The sequence below is a fragment of the Heliconius melpomene genome, chromosome 6 (genome assembly GCF_056956725.1).
Source record: "Heliconius melpomene rosina isolate 202511_hmr_F chromosome 6, ASM5695672v1, whole genome shotgun sequence".
NCBI classification, from domain to species: domain Eukaryota; kingdom Metazoa; phylum Arthropoda; class Insecta; order Lepidoptera; family Nymphalidae; genus Heliconius; species Heliconius melpomene.
In genome coordinates this window covers 4,216,598-4,242,667 of record NC_140394.1, presented here as the reverse complement: position 1 = coordinate 4,242,667, position 26,070 = coordinate 4,216,598, and the positions used below count along the sequence as shown (strand labels likewise).

Below are 26,070 nucleotides of genomic sequence, written 5' to 3'. Positions count from 1 at the left end.
AGTGCTCTTACTAGAGAGAAATTCATCCGATTATAGAATAACAAATGGCAGTATGCAGTCAAAGTAATCTAGGGAAATATAATTATGATTGCAGTAACGTAGTCGAAATCGTATTTATTTTTTACTGTAAACACTGGTTCATTATTCAGTGGGTCGAATGCAGGTTCTCCAGTACTGGCGCGTTATTAAGTGCATTGAGTGCGCATACACTTGTACTGGTGCATTATCAAGTACACTAATCCTGGTTCGTTATCAAGTGTTTTGACTGCACGTGCACTAATATTGGTGTATTACAAAGTACATAGAGTACGCGTGTACTATTGCTATTGAAATAGTAATAGACAAAATGGTTAATTGGTAACCTTGATTCTTGATGATGTGTTATATAAATACATCGATAAATCAAATAAATCAATATTTTTTCAAAGCATCCGATTGTTTCGAGGCATCGTAAAAATGGAGTGAATTCAATGCAACGTGTATTGAGGCGAGACGATCTCACGAGGGTCCTAAACTCGAGCAGAACATCATCCTAAACACGAGCATTCCATCCACACTCTCGTATTCACGTTACCCCGTGAAGCCTGCTGGACAGTGTAGACTGGGCTTTACAACGCTTACAGACATTTTGGATCGTACCCTTATTTTGCTTTACTTGTCAAAGTCATTTGAAATCAAAATAAGCTTTCGCATCCTTTCGTTAGAAAATAATATATTTAATATTCGAAAAACGAATGAATCGTCGATGCTTAAGTAAATTGCACATAAAATAACAATTTTACAATGGCCACCGGCACGCTGAACCAATATATTCAGACCGTTGAAAGAATGTATAGGCTTGGAGATGGTGATGATCTTGCACGACTACTGTCTCTCAGAGATCCTCATGTTACTAACAGAAATCTGCGATCTAGTGATATAGCTAGTCTAGTGGAAGGAAATTGTGTAGCGCCCTTAGATGAAGTTATTATATGTCATTTATTATGTGTTAAGGTACAACTTAGGTTACTATATATATCCCATCAAAATGACAACGAATACATTAAAAAATGTTTTGTGCTATTTAAATATGCTTAAGAATAATACTGAAATATAAATCAAATAGTTTAAAAAATTGCTATAATAATGTATTTTTATATTGAATTTACTTTCAGGCATTATGCGAAAAAGAATATTTAGAAGCTTATAGTCATCAAAGCCAGTGCATAGTGGCCATAGTCAGAATCTTACAAAATCAAAAAGAACAAAACTGGAGTCTTCCTCTTATGTACACTGTATGTTTAGACTTGAGACTTGTTGCTCAAAAGGCAGAAGCATGTAAACGTAAGATTGAACACAATTTAACCTTGTATATTTTTTCTTAAAAATCTTATTATATTTGAAATTTAAAAAAATCTGTAATATATATACAACTATTTATTTTTATTACAGCTCAAAGTAATGGAAAAATTTTGGAAAAAGCAGCAGAAAGTTTACTGTCTTGCTTTAGAGTTTGCGCTGCTGACAATAGAACTTCAGATGATGATACCAAGCGACTTGGTATGTTATACCTTGTTAACCAACTTCTTAAAGTGTATTTCCGAATAAACAAGCTACATTTATGTAAACCACTTATAAGAGCAATTGACTCATCTCCTTTATGGTACCAGTTTCCATTGGCACAACAGATTACCTACAGATATTTTGTTGGGCGTAAAGCAATGTTTGATTCAAAATATAGAGAGGCAGATGAATATTTGTCATTTGCTTTCCAAAACTGCCACAGAAATAGTCGTAAAAATAAAAGGCTGATCCTCACATATTTAATACCTGTAAAAATGCTATTGGGCTACATGCCAACAAGGAGGCTTTTGGCAAAGTATGACTTACTTCAGTTTTGGGATTTAACAGCTGTTGTAAAGAAAGGAGATTTACGTGGTATTGACACTATTATGGAAGAGCATGAGTCATTTTTCATAAGTGCTGGCATCTACTTAATTGTGGAGAAGCTGAAAATTATAGCTTACAGAAATCTTTTCAGAAAAGTCTATTTAGTTGAAAATTCACATCAGATTGACATAGCAAGTTTCCAAGCTGCTTTACAAATAATGGGTCAAGAAGATGTAGATTCTGATGAAACTCAGTGTATTGTTGCTAACTTAATATTTCTTGGTAAAATTAAAGGATACATTTCATATCAACATAAAAAAGTTGTTGTAAGCAAACAAAATGCATTCCCACCATTATCAAGTTTGTAATTTTTTTGTATGTTACATAAACCAATACTACAATACTGTATTATCAGTGTATAAATCTAATTTCCTGCAATTAATTTGCATTTTCCTATTTCCTTAATGTATGATGGCTATTACAGTTAAAGTATAAGTACACTAGAACTGAGTTTTTTTAGTTTTACATTTTTTCTTTTTATATGCAAAATATATATTTTTTATTTTTATTAGACAAGTAGCCAGAAAATTAGAGAGGTTGTTTGTTTACCTGAGTTGTAAAATGAAAGTAATTCTTTGCTCCAGTAGGGATCAAACTCATATCCAATACATTTGCAGTTGGACACTGTTGGACTGTGTCATAATGGTCTCTAAAGATTTTAAAAATTGTTTGCATTTAAGATTAACCTCTGTAAGTAATGTTGTACTATATATTTTTTAAATAAAACACTAATGACATTAAAAGTTTTTTATTAAATTACAATATATGTCAAAGAATAATATAAATATAATAAATTTTACGCCGATTCTTAGCATCAATCCTAACAATGCTGAATATTTAAGTCTTGCAATGTAACTTTAGATTCTAATAGATTTTTCTAAGTCTTATATTATGGGTATAGATAGACTTTTAGTTAAAAGATAGAAAGTTCATTGTAATGTGCTTTTTTTGCTCGTTGCTATGTAAAATTGCAAATATTATTGATATGTTTATACCATTTCTGATATGCAACTTGTATAAAAATCTAGCCCTGTTCTGTTTCAGAATGTAAATATTAAAGAAAATTGTATGTAACTATTTACTTTCTTATATCCATATAGGCTTTTATTTGATCACATCTAGCCTGCCCAGCACATCATTAAACATTACTATTATATGGGCAATGTACCTTGCACCTTAATCAATCTAATTAAGTCCATAAAACAGAAAATGGAGATATAATTTAATTTTTTTTTAAATCCTAATAATATAATTTCAAATGAATATTGAAGAATACATAAATTACAAATTTGCTTAATTTGAAAAAAGCACACCACAATGTTTGAAGTTGAAGTAGAAAAATATGTAAGAATATCTGACTAGAATATAGACAATAATGGAATTTGTGTATTTTTAGTAGGTAGGTATAGCACAAACAGTTTACTTCTAAGACTAGTCTAAGATGTTTACAGATAAGGTATTTCGATTGATCGTTTATTTGAAAGTGATCAAATTAAACTTGTTAAAGAAACAAAATTTAATTATTTTACTATTATTTGAACAATTTTTACAATTTATCTATTTACTATTTGGGGTTATGATGAAATGTTCATAGAATCTGAGCTTATCTGTAAATATCTTTTGTCTACTTCCTATAATATTTTGATTATAGCAAGGGAAATTATTAATAAGCATTTTTTATCTATAATTTCACTAGAAATATATGATATCCGCATATACTTTATTCTATAGTTAAATAATTACGTAAATATTGGTAGCAGTTACAAATTAAAGTTAATCTTTTCAAAATAATTTAAAAAAATCTTATGTGGTACCCTGCAGTGTATAAAATATTATAGAATACAATAATATTCAATGGGTATAGTAAATAATATTCATTTATTAGAATGGCAATAATATAAAGATGGAAACGTAGTCACATCTAGCTAACACTTAAAAGCTCAAAGTAAAATTTAACTTATACACTAGGTTTTGGCATTACATTTACCTAAGGGAATACATCAAAAATCAAACACTACTAAATATTTTCAATAATATTAATACAATATTATAATAATTCTTTTGTTCAAACACTGAATGATAATGGTCTTGTACTTATTCCTATTAAAACATAAATACTGAAGTTAGTTTAAATGCAACTTTCAACGGAAGGAGATCAATGAGAATTTTAGTGAGCGTAGGTGGAAGTTGTTAATACGTAGGTATATTTAGTTTCTTTCGGCGAAAGAGAATTTGTGCAAAGGTCCTTTTAGCAGCTCGTCCTTGTATGCGGCGAGTATGGCGCGTGACACGCTCGGCTCTGACGCGCTCGTTTCCAGGAATTGCCGCATTATTCTGGTAAAGTAATAAGTAGTTTATAATTAGTCTATAAATTAGGTATATAAATATCACGTGGTCGTCGTGGCTTAGTGGTTGTGTCTCAGTCTGACTATGGAAATACGAAATATGATGTTTGTAGGTTCGATTTTCACTCTGGGGAGAGGAGTGTAAACGTGATACAGTGTGAAGCTACAAAAGTACTAGCTGATCCTTGTAATTGTGTTTCCACTAAGTAGTTGCGTTTACCCCTACAGTTTATAATATTTTCAGTACTGCTTTTATAATTATTTTTAAAGACTTAAGTATTCCATTATTCAAGAAACTTTGATTTAAACAAGAAATACTTTTGTTTCATCAACTCTTCAGACTTTTGTTTTTACATTTGTTAAGTTGGTCACAATATAGGGACATACCGGTTGGATGGCGGAACAGTTAGCCCCTCCCGCGCTTGCAGGAGTTCAGGATGGTCGCTGATCGTATCCGTGAGTGCCGCCATCATTACGTCTGAAATTTATAAAACAAGGTTATTTATGTCATATATTTTATTTAATCAAGTTTAGCTTAAAATTTTGGCGAAGTGATTAGTGCTGAACTGGCACGCTCGGATCGCCATAATTAAAGAACAACAACAACAACAAAAATAGCTTAAAATTAACGTCTCGCTAGACATCCAAGTTATATAACATTTTGATATGGCAATATTTTACACGTTTATGTTTATTTTTTGTTGGAATTTTTTTTTGGGTATTTGACTTTGACTTTATAATTTTGTATATTTACTTAGTAAGTAGGTAGATGCATAAAATAAAGAAAAAATTAAATGGGGTAAAATTACATTTTGACTTACATAATGACATAATAACATCTATGGCACACATACAAAGTGTTTTTTTTAATCCGATTGATAATAAAATAATCATTCAAACAAACAAACAGGCTCTTTAGCTATATTACATGCCTATAGTGTCAATAAGCGAGCATACCTAGCACTTTCTTCTGTATGGTGCGGGACAGCTGCCCGCGCTGCGCCTCCAGCTCCAGGAAGGACATGAAGCGCTGCGTGGCGGCACGCGCCGATGCGGGCTCGCGCGCCATCGACTGCGAGAACATCATCTATGGGGGGGGGGGGGTCATTATTTATATTGTACTAGGCTTTATTTTGCACTTAGCATTGTGTGTTGAGCGACGTTTCTGTTTAAATAAGAATAATACCACGTCTATACCTTAGCCAACTGGTAAATGATCTCCTCCAGCGTGTACTCTGTGTAGAGCGTGTCGGCGGCGCGCAGCTTGTCCATCATCTCCTCGTACTCCTCCTCGCTTATGATGGGAGCTTCACGGTCGTAATCGGATGTACCTTTGAAAGGGAATAAAAAATGACAATACAAAAGACACTAATATTGTAACATAATTTGGGGGCTTCTAACTGTAGTTAGCCTATGTGGGTTCGATTCCCACTAAAGGGAATGACGCTAACTTGAGATGTATCTAAAAATAGGAGGAAACCAAATATTGAACTGAAAGTAACGGTTACAATATTTAATGCATACAAATACAAGTACATTGGTTACCCATAGAACAAAATGAAAAGATAGTAAAACCAAATTCATATCCTACTGATATTAAATTTATAAGAATGAATGTTTGTTCCCCTTACACGCTAAAACTATAGAACTGATTTAAATGAAACTTTATAGTAAAATAGCTTATACATGGGAATCACAATCGCTACTAATGTAAAGACTTTGTAAAATTGGAGAATAATATGAACGTAATATGACTTACTGATTATATTAGTCTGTAGCATCGGATCAAAGGTCCTCTTCACGGGTTCCGGGCGTAAGTCATTTGTGATGGGTAGAGAAGGGATCATTCCAATATTATTCCCCAAATCCCAGTTTTTGTTGGAAACAGGGTGAATTGCTTCTGGTCTTCCAGCAAATGGAAATTGAATAGGCACCTGATGATACTGGTAATCCTAGGTGTAGAATAAAAAAAATAATATAAAAGGTTACTCGAATTAATTTCGTAATTAGAACTACACTAACTAGATTTTATCTCAATAAAGAAAATACATTTCTTTCTTCTTCACATCTTCTGTGTTACTGAAGACCTAGACGATCAGCTAGATGATTAATAGGTGAAGGAGGCACTTTATCTGAACAAGTTGCCGTCCCGCCAGCATTACAACATATCTCCAATTATATCATTTACGCGATTAATCCTGTTAAAGAATTCCATTTATAATTTGTAAAAATCGCGAAAATCAAAGATCTTAAAAATTATATCCCTACATTTATTGTTGGCATAAATTTTTCTAAATATCTATTTCTATTATATAGTTACATAATATCTCTTAATTTTCGAATCCAACTAGCACTAATTTAATGTTTCCAAAGATTGTAATCAATTTTAATATAACATTAAAATAATAACAGCGGCTTATGTTAAAGCTTAGAGATTATGTTAGATACAGAAACAGAACTTAATTGAATATTTCACCGACATAAATATCCTCGACGTTTCTTATTAGATTGCTAATCTAGAGGTTCATTACCGAATAACATATAGGAGACATAATTAAAGAAGTAAAAATTTACACAATTAATTATAAAAGTTTATAATTAATTGTGTAAATTTTTACTATATTTGAAAATGATTTACTATATTAGTATGGTATATTTGAGAAAAATATTTTGTACCTATTACGTTTTAATTTTCGAAACCATGATATCATAATAAGAACAAAACTTTCAGATATATTTTTTACAAATTTCTCCGATATAGGGTAGATAGGGTTCCTAGTATCACAACCCTCTGTTCCACAGATTCCACAGAGTTGGCAGAACTCAACGTCCCCCATTGTCTTGTTATCAGAGCTCGGAAATGAAAATAATTCATTTTCCCCCGAGTGTTTACAATCAGTCGCTTTGCCAAGATGGCCATGTATTAAATTATATTCTCTTAGTAAAACTTCACTAAGGTAAAAAATATGATAAAATTAATATAAATAAATCTAGTTAGAACTGTAAAACGTAATAAGTAGTCTACCTATTTTTTATATGTTAAATTAAAATTGAATCATTGAATGGCATTAATTCGTATATTTTCGTTATAAACTTGCGGACTCCAATTTATACTATTCATTGCTAAATTAAATATAATTAGTCATTAACTTTTGTCCGCTGTTTTGTGTAAGTTACTATTGAATTGCGACCAAATAGAAATTAAAATTTACAAACTAATCTATCTACATGGTTTTCATCTATACTAATATAATAAAGCGGAAGAGTTTGTTTGTTTGTTTGTTTGTTTGAACGCTAAGATCTCTGGATCTACTGGATCGATTTACTTTGTTTTTGTTTTGTATGAAAGCTGCATTCTTCAGAAGTGCTATAGGCTATATACCATTACATTACACCCACATACCAATAAATTAAAGTACTTTCTAATTTGACATGCAATTTATTCTGCCATGTTAATAACAACTGTCGCGTCGCTACGCAACCGTTACCGCGTCATTTTGATATTCATCCTTATGAAAATAAATATAATAGTCACTTTTAGCATTTCATCTAGATTGAAATTATATTTTTGTAGAAATTATATTCTTATATTTCAAGCAGGCGTAGCCGCGTCCGGGTCCGCTAGTTATTAATATATCAATTTATGAAATTACATTTAATTATTATAATTCAATGAATTAATAACTTAATTCAATGATATGAATTTGCTAAAATACAATAACCATAAAAATTAAGTATTTTTTAAGCTAATCCAACTACCGGTGTGTCTAATCTTAAACAAATCCATTCCTTCCCCCATTTCCTCCTTCTTCCGCCATTAAGTAGCAAATATCTAAATTTTCGCACTTCTAATGATATATTTTAATAGGCTTACCCTAAATCTAAACGATGTAGGTACAAAATCCACACAACTGCTATAATTGAGTTATAATTGAACAGTAGGTGTTCGATAAGGCTCTCCCCAAACAAATTAGTAACGTCTCGTCAATTTGCGTAGTGTCTGTCTGTCACACGTTATTTCAGGTGAAAAGGTGAATTGCAATGTTATAATTAAGTTAGCGAAAATTGGATATGGTATGTTTTATTGGATAAATAGGTATATTCTATTGTATTGTTTATTTCGTTTTCTCATTTTAATATATCAAATTTCAAGAAAAGTGTTTATTTCAATATATTTCAATTAAAATTTTTCATAATTGTTGTGAAACAAAACCTTCTAACAAAATGAAAATTAAAGAATCTTTTAAAACGTTAATAGTTTAAAGTAATTCTTTCATATGATTTTCTGTGTAATGGTGGTCCGTATTTTTTTTCTGAACAGATATTATAATTTTCGACATGTCTATAGAACATAATAATATCAGTATAATACTTACTAGTAACTACTTCAGTTTTTGTTTATATGAATAAAATATTTTTAGATATCTTATTGGGCACGTGCGAAAAATGAAATAAATAAAGTACCAATCGCTAGGCCACGTGATTTTAATAGATTATTTGGAAACGAAATTGGCTAAGGCACGTGTTGAAGGCGTTTTGAGGCATTATAATATGGTTGTCAACACAAATATTCTAGAATGCTACGCAATAATTGAAATTTAAAACTCTTTACTCAAAAATATCTAAAATGTATATAAATGACCGGAAAATAGCTAACAATCTTTAAACGACTAAACATATTGAAACAAAAATTTAAATCATAATCGGTCCATCCGAGTTACGATGCCATTTTTAGACATTCTTCACAACATACTTAAATTGTAACAAAATTTACTCATGTGTTAAGAGAAATGATATACCTATATGCAAATAAGTTGAAGAAAAAGTAAAGCGACATAATACTTATTAGGTTTGTTACATAATAAAATTTCTGTCTGTATGTCTGTGTGCTTGTGCAAGCTAATCTCTGAAACAGCTAAACCGAATGCTGTTTTCACTATTGTATCTTAACGAACTTACCTTAACATACTTTGTTTTTGAAATGATAACATTTAAGTTCACGAAAGTAATTCAGATGAGAAAATAATTGAGTAGACCGAGCAGACGAAGCCGCGAGTCGTTCGCTAATGTCAGAATAAACATTAACTTGAATTACCTTGGCATTTTGTTCCATTATCAAGTTCCTCAGTTTCTCCTGCTGTGCGTTTTCTTCAGCCGCTTTCATATTTTGCGAATAATGAGCACGGAGGTAGTCGATATTAAATTTAATCTCTTGTAAAAAAGCAATTGCCTCTTCTTTGGACATCTGAAACGTTCAACGTAGGCACTTCAATTTTTTAATTACGCCGTTGACATGCCATTACGAAACTTGTATGTAAACTTCAATTCAAGGTTAAAACGTTTTACGCTTTTACTCGGAATTTCATTGGTTGCATGATTGCTAGGTATTTATACAGAAATTTACTTTAGCAAATTTAATTATTTTTTTTTAAATTAGACACACCCCATTTTATTTTTATATTATTATCTAGACAATGTTATTTTTTTAACTAAATTATTTTCAAAGTTTTGTTTTAAAAATGTGAAAATTGTTTTGATTTCACTATTTTAAAGTACAAAAACTTTAAACTTATTACAGCAACTAATTATACTATAATAAAACTATCTTATGTTCATTGGTATATTCAGAAATATCCATTGATATTTTTATATCTACTTTACTGACCTTTTATATCAAGTTAAACAAAAAACCAATACATTGATTGCTACGACCGCCTCGTAGTTAATTTATGAAGAACAAAGAAGTCTGAAAAATTGCTACGGATGAAAGCTTTAATATAACATCTATCTTTACTTTTATTTTACTGAACAATTATTATTGTTTCGTTGAAAAATATGGTCTCAATGAGTAATAGAAGAAGCTTATATTTATTGAAAATACTAACTTCTTTTCAAGGTATAAAATAGGGTAATTGTTTTGATTTGATTTGATTTGATATTTATTTTTAAACATCGTAAAGTAAAATCTCAATTTTTGTAATATAATAACAAAATAGTACGTAATACTTACCATGCCTTCTTGCAAAAATTCTTCGATAGCGGTCGTAACGCCGCGCTCATCTCCGGTCCAGAAGACGTATTCCGCCATATCCAACGGCGAATATTGCAAGCCGGCGTATGGCGAATAACGATCCATCTGATATAAATTACAAATATAAATCTTGGCTTTATAGAAAAGAAATAAAATAATTCGACGAAATATAAGGTTTTATACGACGCGTAGACGAGACGGTTGTGGTTTCGAGTGTGGGTTCGATTCCTACTCGGGAGAATGACATATTTTATATCTCTGTGGTAAGAATGCAAAAGTGCGGGGTTAAGTTTCGCCACTCAACCCGCGATGCCTCGAAAATCTCGTGGAAAATGGGGAACAGAGTGTCTTAACACTATATTCCCTCTGCCTATCCTGCTGTGTATGGATTACAACGTGATGGTAATAAAAAGTAATTCTATGGCAACTGAATGAAACATTCATTTGTGTCCGTACAAAAACGAAATCTTTGATTTATTTTCACAAAAAGGCTGTGTATTTATTGATATTATTCTTAATTGCGTGAAATATAAGTATCCACTTAACATCTCAAGATGTCTGTAGATAATAATGTATAACTATTTGAAATTACGTTATAATTTATTTAATGATTAAATTTATAACTTTGTAGTTCTCGAAGATCTGGTAATGATCTTGTTTACGCTACCTTTGATGTTATTGGGTTACATAAGTATCGACAGCAAAAAACACTCGTAGTACGTAGAGTTTCATATACACAAAGAAAATTTCACCGCAAAATATAAGAACAAGCCTTTACGTTTTATGATGAAGCCCAGTCTGGTAGACTCATAAAATAAGTTAACGACAACATTCACTTTGGATGTAGTGCGTAATTCTATTTTTAGCGAAATTGGAGATAGCTGAGAGATTACTTTTATTAGATTTGATTGCTAGCTCGAGTAAACATTTATAGGTGATCTATTTACGTCTGATGGTGTGAAAATACCTGTGAAAACAATTATGTATAAAATCCACACCTATATTATAAATTCGAAAGTAACTCTGTCTGTCTGTCTGTCTGTCTGTCTTTTACGCAATCAGGGCCAAACCGCTAATTCAATTGTGATAAAATACTCCTATATATAGATACTTGAGGGTCTCGGGATAAACATAGGATACTTTTTTTTCTCATATTTGTAATATTTTCGATATATACCAATATATTAAAATACTTATTAATTTGACATGCAATTTATTCCACCATGTTAATAACAACCGTCACTTTGCAAAGTTTGTTGTTAGAAAACGTCACCCAAAATGAGCTTGCTTAACGCATCTCTCTATTGAAAATTGAAAATAATTTCATAAACATATTTAATAAATATTCGTATAGTTCAAGCAGGCGTAGTCGCGTTCGGGTCCGCTAGTATAGAATATAAAAAATATACAGGCCAGTGTGTTGAGGCAATACGGAGCGGAAGTATCTTAATGGGAACGGAGTGTCTTGACACTAGGTTCCGAGGTTCCCCCTGCCTATCCTAACATGCGCGGGATACAGCGTAAAGCTAAAAAACAGATTATTTAAAATAACCAAATTGTATTTAAAAATGTAATTACATTATTCTTAATTTCCTTGTTCACGTTGGGGTTAAAGGCTCGTCGTACTGCGGTGTGGCCATTTTGTGGAAGATTAGTGGCCGCTCCAGGTTGCACTAGGCGAGCGGCGCCGTGGAACACCTACAGGTAAGTACATGTATTTAGCTTAACGCATAGGACTCATTATCTCCAAGAGAAAGAAACAAAGAAATTCCGATATATTATATGTCTATTTTTCTCCTTTTAGATACCGGTTTTGCGTGTTTACAATAGAAAGAAGCCACAAGCTTTTCGTATATCTATGTAATTAATTGTAGATACTGTTTACTTGATGTATTTTTGTACGTGTCTAAAGATCATCATCATCATTTGTAATTTTATTTTATTACCAACTAGCGGACGCGCGCAGCTTCGCTTGCGTAATTAGGGGTGAATTCTAATAAACCACGAAACATGTGTCCAATGAAATATTTTTAACAGTCTAAATTTCAAATTTTATAAAAATTGGTGGCGATTTAAAGATTTTTCCATACAAACTTTCAACCCCTAATTGGCACCCTTAGGGGGTAAATTCTAAAAAACCGTGAAACACGTACTCAAATAAATATTTTTAAGAGTCAGACTTTCAAATTTTATAAAAATCGGTGTTGATTTAATTTTTTTTCCATACAAACTTTGAACCCCTATTTCACCTCTTTAGGGTGAAAATTTTTCAAAATCCCTTCTTAGTGGATGTCCAGATTACGAAAGTAAACATCTGTCCAAATTCCACGTTTCTACGCACAGCGATTACGGCTGTGCGTGCGTCTTACCTCAGTCAGTGAGGACAAGTCCTTTTATATATATAGATAATATGATTAATATAGTAAATACTAGTAGGGAATGAAGTGTCTTAACACGAGATTCCCTCTGCCTACCTTGTTGCGTGCGGGATACAGCGTGAAGTTAAAAAAAAAATAGTAGTTTATAAAAATCATTTAAATGTCAAAAAAGTAGTCTTTTTTTAATACAGCTCCAACGACCAAAGGTTGCTTGGAAGTGATCACTTTAAGCGATAAGGCCGCCTTATTGTACATGTTGTTTCTACTTATTTTGTATATAATTTATGTAATTTGTATGTGAAATTAAGTATATTGTATTGTATTGTAAAATCATAAACCTCTAACCTTAGTGGTAGATTCTTCAGGTGCGATAGTGGTTGGCACAGTAGCATCCATAACACTGATATGCTGTCCATCCTGCACCACCACTTTGTGTACGCCCTCAGCTGGCACGTCTAACTGTGCTTGCGCGTGCACCCGGGGCTTCTCATCGCCTGTTGCATCAGCTGACGCGTGCTGTTCCAGTCTAGATACTAGTTCACCGTTTTCTTGAACGGAATCTGTATAGCAATTTTAAATAACATATTAAGTATTCATAGATGCAAGAGTCGTAGACCCTCGTAGCGTCGTAGCATCGTAGCGCAACGAATTAAAACAATAAAATTATTATATTAATTTAATTAAAATTTTATTTAGTGAATATATTAGCTTTTAGCTTCCCACTAATACCTTTTGTTGAATGAATGAAGAATTCTTGATATAACAATATTCTCAATTACTGAGTTATGAAAAAATATATAATCAATGTTCTTTCGTCTCTGATAAATTTAAACGGTTTCGGTCAAATAAGTTCACTAATAATTTATGATTTTTATTTTATTTTTAATGAAAAAAACATCTAGAATTTAATTTTCACATAATAAAAAGGGAATTAAAAAAAAATAAGAAACGTAGTTGGGGTCTCATTTGAGGCGAGTCATATTATTCATAATAGTTTTAGATTTAAAACTCACTGTATATTTATTTTTTATTTATATTTATTCGTATGATGAATCGGATTATTATCCAATTCCAATTAAATACATCCAGTATCTCTTAATAAGCCAAAAATGTTCCTTTGTCTACAATTCCCCTTTCCAGCATATAGCAACGATGTTACAAGCAAATGTTTTATATAAATAAATATATGATTATTGTACTCTCGGGTGTAATATTCTCTATCTTGTTCAACGTTTTGGGGCCATATCAGCCTCTTTAACCTTAACCTTAGCCATTAATTGAGAATTTGCCTCCAAAATGCCTCCTGGATTCGTTTGAAAGTGGGGAATTGAAGTGTCTTAATGGGAATGGAATGCCTTAACACTAGGTTCGCAAGTTCCCTCTGCTTACCCTGCTATATGTGGGATACAGCGTAAAGCTAAAAAAATTATAATTTAAATTTAAAAAACAATATCCCGAACAAAAGTTAGGACCAATACTCGTATATTATAAAAAAACTGATGATTTTTATCTCATATTTTTATTGTAAGCAATATGAGAGGCGAATTCCCTTTTGTTGCGACAATATTTGTAGGTGGCAAAAGGATCCTACTTTACCTTCTACTTTCATTAAAAGCAGATCAAGAGTTCTTTTAGTTAGAAATATAGCTCAATTTCAGGAATATATTTGCGGAATTTTAGGCTGTGCTTAATTTATTATTATTTATTAAGAATATTTGTATTTTATTGTATAATTTGTGAAAGGAAGTCTTAAATCTTGATTTTTTTTAACATGTTACTATATAAAAATATATATCTATATCTTATCTTATATCTAATGGAATCTTACCGAGCCGATGGTATTCCACATGTTCGCTGTTCATTTCCGGAACCATTTCCTTGCTTGCTTCCTCTGCTGGATTTAAAACAACATTATAATTACATTTGCTTCAATTATACTAAAACATAAAGTAAACATTAATTACCAAAACTAGATATCGCAAATTCAATTTCGTAAAATTATCAACTAAGGCAACAATATAATTTATCGAATAAACCTAACTAATTGATTGTGATTTAAGCCAGATTAGACTGAAAACAAATAGTTTTATTAATTATTTCAACGTAATTCCTTGTATAAATCGGCATTTCTCAGATTTTAAAATTCTAAGAATTGAACATTTATTTCTTATATACCCTAAAACAATTAAAAATTTTGTTTTTATGAATATATTAAATAGTATTAGAAACATGAAAATAATGATTATAATTTCAATTACAATATAACAATAATCTGTAAAATCTATACAATGTTCACAAAGTTATCGATATCAATACAAATTTTACAGAGTGGAACGTAACGATTTAACGGGGTACGATATATATTATGTTATTAACACTAGGTGCGCAGGTTCCCTACTGTGGACTGTACTGTGTTCCCTATGTGAGGGAGACAACGTAGAGCTAAAAAAATATCTTCAATTTGTTTGAAAGAAGTTAAGATAGCAGCTTTTCAAGAGGCTTTTTGACTTGTATAATAAAATTGGAAAGACCTTTACTCAATTTACGCTACGAGGCAGGCAATTATAAGTGGCAGAGCTTCTACGAATAATTTTTGGACCTCTGTAATTTTATATAAAGAAAATATATTTAGATAAGGTATTGCTTTTATTTTCTCTATTAAATTATATTAAATAAAAAAATCTTACCCATTTTTAAATTCTCTAATTCCTTTACAGGTACATCCTGCAAATAGAAAATTATTTAAATATTCATCTAAATGATAAGTAATTTCAAAATAATTCTTGTATAAAATAAATATAAGGAAAAAATAAATGTATTGGAAAATAAGCGGGCTATTTAGTGACGAGAGATTAAATAAAGACGTTTCCATCATCAGCTTAATGGAGCGGATAAGTTGGAACGGCTATTGATTATGATCGATTGTTTAATACCAAAGTCGGTTATAACTTGTTGGGTTTAACAATAAAAGTATATTTTGTTATTATGCTGAAGGTAATAGAATATATTTTAATCAAGATATTTTATTTTAGTGATTCTTTACATTATATAAAAAAACCTTAAATGTGAGAGAAATGTTTACTAATGAAAAAAGTAAAAGTAAAAAACTTGATTAGTCCATATCCACTCGGGGGAGTGAAATATTTTTATTTCTAATCTAAATATGAAATATTTTAGTTTCCATGTACCCCCAGAATTTTGAATACGGTAATAAAAGAAATATAGTTAAAGTTGTTAAATATATATATTTTTAAATTAATATTTTTAATAATATGTGTAAGTTAATCAGAATTCCTAGCTAGTCTCACACTGTCGATCTACGTGTACATGAAACATTCATCTAAACAACCCGAACGCGAACTAACAACTAACAGAACAATTGTAGTTTATATATAAAAGTTCGTATATAATATTTTATTTACAATGTAATCACTAAACTACTTTCAAAGTAACTTTACACTTACTAAAGACGAGCTATTTTTGCTTTGTCAAAATATATACGTGAAAATAAAAGTGAAGGTTGTAAGAGCGTTACTTCAAAGTAATAAATCTTATTTACATATTTTGAGTCACGAAGTTCTCGCTATGAATATTAAGAAACCGTACAGTGGCGTAAGGTTTTTAATGTACGAGTATTATTGCTACAAATTTACAAGCGGATAATATGTTATATTTTCGATAAAATACTAAAACTAAAAAACTAAAACTAAATATAGAATAAATAATAAATAAACTTAGTTAAAAATAGAGACATTCCATATCAATTTCAGGATTGTGGGTCAACGATAAAGTCAAGTTTATGGGCGTATGCACTTATTTTTTATGAATCGAACTACAAACATAAGTATGTAATTATTTTTTTCAATAATATACTTATGAAATTCAATTTGCGGATGTTTCCTTTATTTGTGTTGTAAATTTTCTCTTTTTTCTCTCTGTCCACGTGAAGTACTCTACAGTATTATTTACGCGGCAAATTTCATACTAACGACACATAAACGCTCGTATCTTTCGATTGTGTTGACTTATAAGCTTAATTTTTTCTCCAAGAGATCACACAAAAAATTAACTTCTATGTAAAAGCAATCCAACGAAGACATTAGTATGGCATTAATTTTAGCTCAACGGACAGACAGACACACGAACAATAAAAACTGATCTTATCAGGGTATTTTTTTGAGATTCTGAATAATATGAACATACAAGAAGAAATTTAAAAATAGATAACAAGACAAATGACGTACGTTTATGATCCAATGTTCTGGATAAAATGGACAACTGTTGACTGTCATAAAGTTATATCTCAGAATGAAGAAGGTATGACGTAACCTTATATCTTTCACGAATAAAATTCATTAAAAATCTATTCAGCCCTAATATTAACAAAGCATAGAATTGTAGCAATATTACTTTTACACAAATATGAGTTAGTCAGCCGCGCGTCGGGTTAGTCAGACGGGCGTCTGTAATGAATTGATGAAAAAATCAAATGTAACGTTTTTTCTTTAACGAATTAAAAGCAATATTTTTATGGCCCATATAAAGAAAATTAACAAGAATAACTATTAAAATTATTTTTGTTTTTTTAGTCAATGATACATTGTTATACTCACGCTTTTTGTGTCTTCAGCCTCATGACCTGTAAAGATAGTAAAAATAATTTTAATATATTTATATAAATCTATGTGCCTAGTCACGATATAGCTGAACAGCATTAAAATAAAAAATGGTTGGGAAAGATAAGAATGACACAATGGTCGTGGGTTCGATTTCCACTCAAAACAATATTTATTTTCACAAAGTATCTTCTCTATCTTTCTTTTGTACAGAATATGAGATATATAATGAAAATTATTTTTAATGTGATATCTTTATAATTAAAATGGCATTAAGAACTTTTAAACGTATAGGTTAAAATGTATAAATATTAATGCATAGTATCAGTTGAAGTAAATTTTATTCCCTTTTTAAAATTCATAATTTAATAAGGATAAGCAAAGTAATTTAAAAAGAATGGCGCCTGTATTCCTATGTATATAATAAAGTAATATTATTATGTTAAGCATTTTTTTAAATGTAACATCAGAAATTACTAAAGTAATCATCTGTAATAAATATAATCATATCTTTCTTATAAATGTATGTATACAAATATACATATTTTAAACAAGTACATTTTTGGCACAAATTTAACCAAGTGTCTACTAAACATGCACAATTCTATCTAAGAATGATCCTTTACAAACACAGAACTTGCCAGCAGATAGATAGTCATATGTCAAACTTGTCCAATAACCCAAATGGGATTTATATCTAGGTCAACTACGCATGCTTCAGTTTCATACATATATACATATATACGAGTACATGTAGGTACATGTCGCTGTGTAAATGATTGTAGAAACTATGTTGACGCAAAATATTTACGCACATAATCTTCTGGAACGATCACTTATATCATGTTTCACACAATTTCATCATATTGCACCTATAGAAGAGGTCGATAAAAAGCGTTATCGGTTTACAATATTTTATCAGCAGTAACTATAAATTAGAATAAAAAGTATGAATAAGCTAAACACGAGATCTGTTGAATTTATTTTTAATTATTGGCAGACAACAGACGCCATTTTCTTTACAGATAAAAAAACATTAGCACCAAATTCGTGCAAATAAAAAAAAAAATCGACGGAAAGTGGGGACCGGGAGTGTTTTAACACAGGGTTCCCTCTGCCTACCATGCTGTGTGCGGGACACAGCGTGAAGCTGCAAAAAAGAAATATTTAGACTTTCTTCCAATCACATGAAAATCTGTAACATGTACGTACTCATACATATAATGTAAAGGTCAAGGGCACAGTAATAAAGTTTTCCAACAAAAATCATATGGAACTCCCGCTGGAATAACACGTATTTCGTATAACACTGTTCTAAATCCAAGCCATTGTATTAGGTTGTATTATTATTTAAATGCTATAATTATTCTAGGAATCTTTCCAAATTATAAATTGTTGATATATGTGAGTTTTAAATACTAATTAAAATGAAAACGTAAGTCAAACTTTTTTTTTCGAGTATAAATCGTAGTACCATCAAAAAATTTTCCCTGAAACTTATATTCCGTAAAACAAAACGCTCTACATATAGCGACATGTTTATACAATATGTATACATATATATTGCATATGTTCCCCCAGCTTTTGTACTTCAGTATGTAGTCTTGAATATCCGCCCACTGAAGGAATATTTGTCCCGGCTTCTGAAACCCTGTACGCGTGACTGCGCTTTGATACCGTCGTTCCCTAGTGTTCTTTGGGAGTCCAATCTCAAATTCTATATTAAATTATCTTTATAATAATTTGAAATAATTACTTTCATTTATAATAAATGCTATAGGTAAAAATGTTTTAGTTTCTAAGTCCGTACATTTCGTACTTTTATATATTAGTATTATTACTATTATATATTAGTAAATGAATATATATGTAATGTTTCTAATAATAATGTCATTATTTTGAATCTATTTATCTAAATCTATAGCTTGTTTAGCTTACGACTTACGTTACTTAATGTTTGTCGTAAAAAACAATTGTTTATGTCTTTAAACAAAAAAAACTTTCTTTATTCATTTGATCTTCTCGTATATGTATCACCAGAATATAAAAGATCATATGATATGGATATACAGTCTGTATGGCGGAGAGCACATGTGTAAGCAGAACTTAAGTATCCTCATTCTAGACTGAAGTATTTAGGTTCGTGAAGTGCCTTTGTATCTAGTAGGGACGATGTCGGCAAATTTTGTTATCTATTGTGTTAGAGATAGCCAGTTAAAAACTTGTACGTGTAAAAGCATACTCGAATAGACACTATAGATTCGCTATCATATTCAAAAAATAATGACCTTATCAAATCTGCCAAGATTCCAGAATAGATTTATTAAAATTGTGTGTTCGATCTCGACTCAAGGGAATAAATTGTTATTTTTTAATATTTTTATTTTTTTGCTCTAACACCAAGACTAACGCCCGGCGTTGAATTCCGCCACTCAACATACAATGCCTCGAAAAATTCGGCGGAACGTGGGGAACGAGTGTCATAGCACTAGACCCTCTCTGCCTACCCTATCGTATACGAGACGGCGTTTTTTAACAAAAAATATTGTGTTATTATATAGACGTTTAATATAAATATTGTATTTGTGGCTTGTTGAAGACTCGACTTGCGCTCGCGCATAGGTCAAACCGGTCGGCCAGTCGCTTCTAATAAGACACGCGAAGCGCATGTCTGTCGCTTGACAAGTGAGCTTAGCAAACTTATATGCGGAGAGTCATCACTTCGCCTCAAGCAATTGAGAATTCCTAACTCTCGAGTAGACCTCTTTTGTGATGTGAGTACATCTTCCGCTCGACCTTTTGTCCCTAAGGACTTAAGAAAAAAGTTGTTCGACAGTCTTCATAGTCTAAGTCACCCAGGTGCTAACGCAATGGCTAAGCTAGTCGCCGAGCGATTTATTTGGCCTAGAGTACGTAAAGACTGTCGTGAATGGTCCCGTCAGTGTGCGGCATGTCAACGTGCAAAAGTAAGTCGCCATGTGTCATCTCCCTTAGGCACTTTCGATCTACCTCGCGCGCGATTTGCCTTTATTCACATTGACATCATAGGACCTCTTCCTATCTCACAGGGATATCGCTACTGCTTCACTGCTGTGGATCGTTTTACCCGCTGGCCGGAAGTCACGCCTATGGCGGATATCACGGCTGAAACAGTTGGGAAGGCGTTAATATCCTGGATATCCAGATTTGGATGTCCTATGGATATTGTCACTGATCGCGGGCGACAGTTTGAATCCGCACTTTTCCAATACCTTGGAAAAATGATCGGATTTAAACATCGCAAAACAACCGCGTATCACCCAGCTTGCAACGGGCTAGTGGAACGATTTCACAGGCAGTTAAAGGCAGCAATAATGTGCCACGCAGATACGAATTGGGTGGATACATTACCATTGGTATTACTTGGCATACGTAGTGCATATAAAGATGACCTCCGGTCATCATCCGCTGAACTAGTTTACGGCGAGCCATTGCGTTTACCTGGAGAGTTCTTCCAGGCCGCAGCTCCCCATTCCACGGATTTGCCGGAGTTCACTTCACGTCTACGCCAATTTGCCTCAAAGCTGCAGCCCTCACCAGCTGCGCGGCATAGCAAAGGCAAAATTTTTATCTTTAAGGATCTGTCTTCATGTACTCACATTTTTCTTAGGGATGACTCTTTACGTGGTGCTTTACAACCACCTTACACCGGCCCCTACGAAGTTCTAGAACGTGGTGATAAAACATTTAAAATATTCATAAAAGGTAAAACCGTGACAGTATCAGTAGACCGCATCAAACCAGCCTACATACTGTCCGATCCTTCTCCCAATCCTATTTCCACGCCTACTCCTAAATCCAATCCTGATTTTTCTTCCAATGCTCCCATTCAAGATGGCTTAAAGCGAACTCGCTCAAATAGAATTGTTCGGTTTCCCGATTATTATCGCCCTTGACAGTCTCTGGTGGTGGGTGGTGTGGCTTGCTGAAGACTCGACTTGCGCTCGCGCATAGGTCAAACCGGTCGGCCAGTCGCTTCTAATAAGACACGCGAAGCGCATGTCTGTCGCTTGCTTGCCGCTCGCTTGCTTATATCGCTAACGCCACGTGCTTCATTTTTCTTAACACATAATACACACATTCTATATATTACTTATATAAATTTAATATAAAACGGAAGACAAAGTCGCGAGCATCAGCTATTCGTACAAAAGGACCTAAGAAACCAAACAGTTTACCATACCCAATTAAAACTTCAAGCAAGGGGTTGTTAAGTAAACACTGTCACGTTATTTATTCAACTAGCACGTTTAAACGTACACAATAATATTTGTTATTATAATAATTATTATCCAAGTTATTATTTTCTTATAATAATGAAGGATAATGAAGGTTGTAATGAACTGACAGCTTGAGGAAATCTTGAAACGCGTCCATTTAATAATTGATTACACAATAAAAAGAACTATCTTCTTGTAGTAGAGGTCAGTAGCGCAGGGGTACAAATGTCTGACCATAAATACGACAGGGAGTGGGTTCGATCCCCATCTGTGGAAATATTTAAAGTTTTCATTTCTTCGCGCTGGTGTCGAGGTAAAGCGCGGCGTTGAGTCCCGCCAACACGCAATGCTTTCAGAATGAATGAAGGAAGTATCTTAACACTAGATACCCTCTGCCCTGCTATATGCGGGATATAGATATCGATAAAATTGTGAAAAATAATATTAACTGTTTTTATATAAAATTCCATTGAAAGAAATAAATAATTTCGTTATAAGGCTAAGGCTAAAATAAGGCTATATAAATGTCACACTACTATGTATTATTATTTTTAAATTGCCCTTTAGCTAATTTAAAACGCAGCAAGCACTGATTTTTAGACTATAGTATATGCAAAAATTACCTTCACCCTATATCTCACACGGTAGGCAGAGATAACCTAATGTTAAAAATGACTGTCATTTCCCCACTTTGAAAAATTGTGCGTTTAACGATGGAAACTAACACCGTTCTTTGTCTGAAGAATATAATTAATTTAAATATATTCATTCCCTCGAGTGAGGATAGAACCCGTGACCATCGTGTTTACAGCATTATTTTTTCTAGCTTCATGAGACAGCACTGACTGTTGTTGACCTCAAAGCTCCTAACGTCGTGATTTAAAACGAATACTATTAAAAATATAATGCGCTATAATAAATATATTAAGAATCGTCCTTTGAGATTTTTCTTTTCTGCATATAGCAGTATAACTTTAATTAACTAAACTAAAAGTTATATTGTGAAAGTTTCCTGTTGAATATTCTTAACTTAGACCATTTTTGAGATATCAGAACTTTTTCAATTCTCCTGTTTCATATAATATTACTATTTGTTTATTATATAATATATATATTCCTATAAGCTTTTAATAATGGTAATAATACTAAGGAAAGCATATTAAAGGAAAATATTCCTTATAAATAAAATCGGTTTCAATTTGATATAACAAAAACATTAAGTAACTCATGTAGCAAAATTTAAAAATTAAATGAAACTAAAAAAAAACGAAAGTTGTGAAAATTATTTGGCAGAGTTTTATTATAAACCAGTACAAAATGTTGTACTCACCGATAAAAATCAAGAACAAACAAAAACTTGTTCTGGTTTTGCTTAATGTTACACTAGAGTATAAAAAATGTAAAAGTTTTTTAACAAACAGACTCTTTGCAAAATGTGGATCTCCTATGTTTATACAACAAAAGCTTTGATTTCGACCTACTTTCCATGTTTTCGAGTCCCTCTTGTAGTTGTATATTGTATGCAATTACGTAAAATTTCATCATATATACGTAAACATAGATAGTGTAGTGTTCAGTCACTGTGTTCCCACTTTTCGCCGAATTCTGATGGCATTGAGTGTTGAGTGGCGGAACTATACGCTTAGCCTCGTCACCAGAGCGAAGAAATGCAAATATTACATTTTTCATTTCCTCAAACAGGAATCGAACCATCACCCTGTCGCGTTTACATTTTCATACTAAACTGTTTACTTACTTGCACAATTGTATATATAATTATGTATGTATTCATAAAATTAATATATTAAAATAACATGATTCTTGGTAATGAATGAAATTGTTTTTGAATCATTATCATAATACCACCACTCTGTTTACATTTTAATAGTAGGCAAATACCCCGGTCTTGAATATAGATTTAAATCGCAAATCTTTGAAATCGGTTTTATAGTTTAAGCGGGCGAAGCCGAGGAATGTTCCCGATTGATGGATGTTTTGTGTTCTTCAAACGAAATATCAAGACCTTTAGGACTGTAATGTAACAAATTATCATAATTTTCAATGTTTTTATTTGTGATAAGTAAGTATTATCTATAAATAAACATTTATAGCTATTCTTGGAAAAGTTTTATACTATTCGAAATATTAAGATGTAGAAGCTGTCGAGTAAAAAATATATAGCAGTTTGTAGATTAAATTTCTATGTTAGATGTGAGTGGGCGGTGAAAGGCAAAAGGTTAAAGGTTATCTTGCTGGACTGGAAGAAATTTCCTTCTCTAAATTAACTTAGTTAAATCTTCAGGTTTCAGGAATGTTTATTCTACATAGCATGTACACAGCGGTGCTATTTTTAACTAATAAAATAATACTTATTGTATATAGTTTGTGTTTGTGAAATAACAATAATATTTTAAATATTTTATGAATAAGAAATTTTGTTATAAATAAGATATGAAACCTTCTCTATTGTGCAATTTTCAGACTTAATTAGATATATCATATATATGGCTTATAGAGGCCGTTGTAGCGCAGTAGTAGCTTCTTCCACTTTCCTATCCCCCACTCAGGGGAATTAAAATGATTTTCGTTTTCCCTCTCTGATAGATGAAGGGCGTCGTCAATCTCCGCCATTCAACATATAATATCTCAAAATTTCGGCGGAAAGTGGGCAACGGAGTGTCTTAATACAGAATTCCATCTGCCAACTCTATTATGCAGGAAAAAAGCAAAAAGCTGTTTATTTATTTTATGTTCCAGTATTTATGTCATTAAATTAATAACTATAAAAATAACTCAATAATTATACGTTTAAGTATGAATATTATGAATTTGTAAAAAAAAAACATTTTTTTATGCAAAACTTGTATGTTTCTTATAATATTTGCTGTCAACACTACAAAATTAATAATATACTCTAACCAACGTCGTTATTATAATTATCAATGAATATTCAACACATTGACATATTTAAAAATACTGGAGCTACATTCAAGTCACGCATGACTTAACGCCTGCTAGACAGTATAAGAGAATTATTATTATTTTTCGTGTTCATTATTATTCTATGCAGTAAAATTCTATAGCAATATATTCACTTTTGTTACCGTATTAAAGAAATATTAGTTTTAATAAAGTTCTCCTACATTTATATTAACTTTGATCTTTTTATAGCTACGCGCTGTATCTCGCGTCAAGAATAAATATGCTACTTTTAATATAATAGAAAAACTAGTTTTAATTCACTCCGTTCCTCGATATCCGCCCAATTTTCGAAGCATTGCGAATTGAGTGGCGGAATTCAACGCCGTGCGTTATCTTGATACTAAAACGAAGGAATAAAAATATTTCATTTCCGAGTGTAGGAATCGAACCCACATCGATCACGTTTACTATCAGCTCTGCCAAAATTATTTTGTAAATCAAAATGAAATCCCCCAAAGATTAACATGAAACTACACTAAAAGTTACGGCAGCAATAAATGTAACCACATTTTATATTTATTTTACATTTATAATGTTTCATTTTATATTCGCAAAGTAATAAGTCACGTAGAGGAAAGCCCCGTCGCTTTTACACTGTACATGAAAATCTTTCTCTCTTCGGTTTGCACCGCAGAAATACAAATTCCAGTCTGTTAAAATACGAATGCTTAAACATCCTATAAACAAAAATAGACTGTTGAATTTTGCACGATTTCGAATTTAAATAGAAGGGAAATATTTACTTTATTTTACCTTTCCATATGCACTAATGTAATGGAATATTTGATTAAGTATTTTAGTATAAGTACTTTATGAGGCCAGTCGTGCTGTGTGACTATAAATGTGACATTTGTGGGTTCAAATCCCACTCAAAGAAATTAAATATTTAATATTTTCATTTCTTAGCTCTGGTGTCGAGGCAAAGCGCGACGTTGAGTTACGCTCAACACGCCTACAAGATTCGGAGGCAACAGTTTATCTCAACACTAGGCTATTCCCCCTGCCTACCCTGCTATGTGCGTGAAACAGGTGATGCTAAAAAATTTATATATATATATTTTTTTTTCACAAAGTGAAACCAGATCTCCGATCAAAACTCCAATATAGCTTAGAATAGATCATAGAATAATATGACTCTATAACATGTAATTTATATAAGTTTAGCCGTTTATATAAGTTGACACTATACTAGTGTATATTGTGGTACGCGATGTGCTTGGCAAGTTTGAAACTTTTCTAATATCACACGTCGCTGGATAAATATAAAAAGCCGCAATTTAACTTGATTTATTAGGATATAAGGCCAAGTAGGTAAAAAGAAAACTTTTATCTTCCTGCAAAATAATATGATTTATTTATTTTATATGTATGTACATCCATATTTATGTCTTTATAGCAATTCCGTGTAGTACGAGACCAAAATTGTTAAAATAATATTTTTAAAGAAAATGTTAATAATGTAATATTATGGTTTCATAATATATTCTCTACAGTTTTTAGAATCAAATTCAAAGTTATTTTACCTTATTA

At 31.8% G+C, this 26,070-nt stretch overlaps 3 protein-coding genes across 6 annotated transcripts in view; 2 read left to right on the top strand and 1 right to left on the bottom strand.

Annotated features, from left to right (window-relative positions):
* The first annotated feature begins 205 nt into the window (after window positions 1–205).
* Window positions 206–2,672, top strand: PCID2 (PCI domain-containing protein 2). Its single transcript, XM_085186586.1, has 3 exons — window positions 206–993; window positions 1,155–1,323; window positions 1,432–2,672. Exons 1-3 carry the CDS (start codon window positions 784–786, stop codon window positions 2,235–2,237), a joined length of 1,185 nt encoding a protein of 394 aa, XP_085042712.1. The 5' UTR covers window positions 206–783; the 3' UTR covers window positions 2,238–2,672.
* Window positions 2,662–26,070, bottom strand: part of LOC146538149 (uncharacterized) — a 37,854-nt gene continuing 14,445 nt past the window's right edge. The window contains exons 3-14 of one of the 4 annotated variants that reach the window (XM_085186580.1): window positions 17,297–17,322; window positions 15,371–15,407; window positions 14,512–14,577; window positions 13,029–13,243; window positions 11,884–12,003; window positions 10,285–10,410; window positions 9,370–9,519; window positions 6,034–6,226; window positions 5,472–5,605; window positions 5,232–5,361; window positions 4,662–4,752; window positions 2,662–4,263 (exon numbers count right to left, since the gene is read on the bottom strand). In XM_085186580.1, coding sequence (XP_085042706.1) covers window positions 4,137–4,263; window positions 4,662–4,752; window positions 5,232–5,361; window positions 5,472–5,605; window positions 6,034–6,226; window positions 9,370–9,519; window positions 10,285–10,410; window positions 11,884–12,003; window positions 13,029–13,243; window positions 14,512–14,577; window positions 15,371–15,407; window positions 17,297–17,322 — 1,415 coding nt within the window. In that variant the 3' untranslated portion in view covers window positions 2,662–4,136. The remainder of the gene's footprint in view (window positions 4,264–4,661; window positions 4,753–5,231; window positions 5,362–5,471; window positions 5,606–6,033; window positions 6,227–9,369; window positions 9,520–10,284; window positions 10,411–11,883; window positions 12,004–13,028; window positions 13,244–14,511; window positions 14,578–15,370; window positions 15,408–17,296; window positions 17,323–26,070) is intronic. The other 3 variants (XM_085186581.1, XM_085186582.1, XM_085186583.1) reach the window with 3 other exon arrangements.
* LOC146538150 (uncharacterized) lies at window positions 20,272–21,422 on the top strand. Its single transcript, XM_085186802.1, has one exon. It carries the CDS (start codon window positions 20,428–20,430, stop codon window positions 21,232–21,234), a length of 807 nt encoding a protein of 268 aa, XP_085042928.1. The 5' UTR covers window positions 20,272–20,427; the 3' UTR covers window positions 21,235–21,422.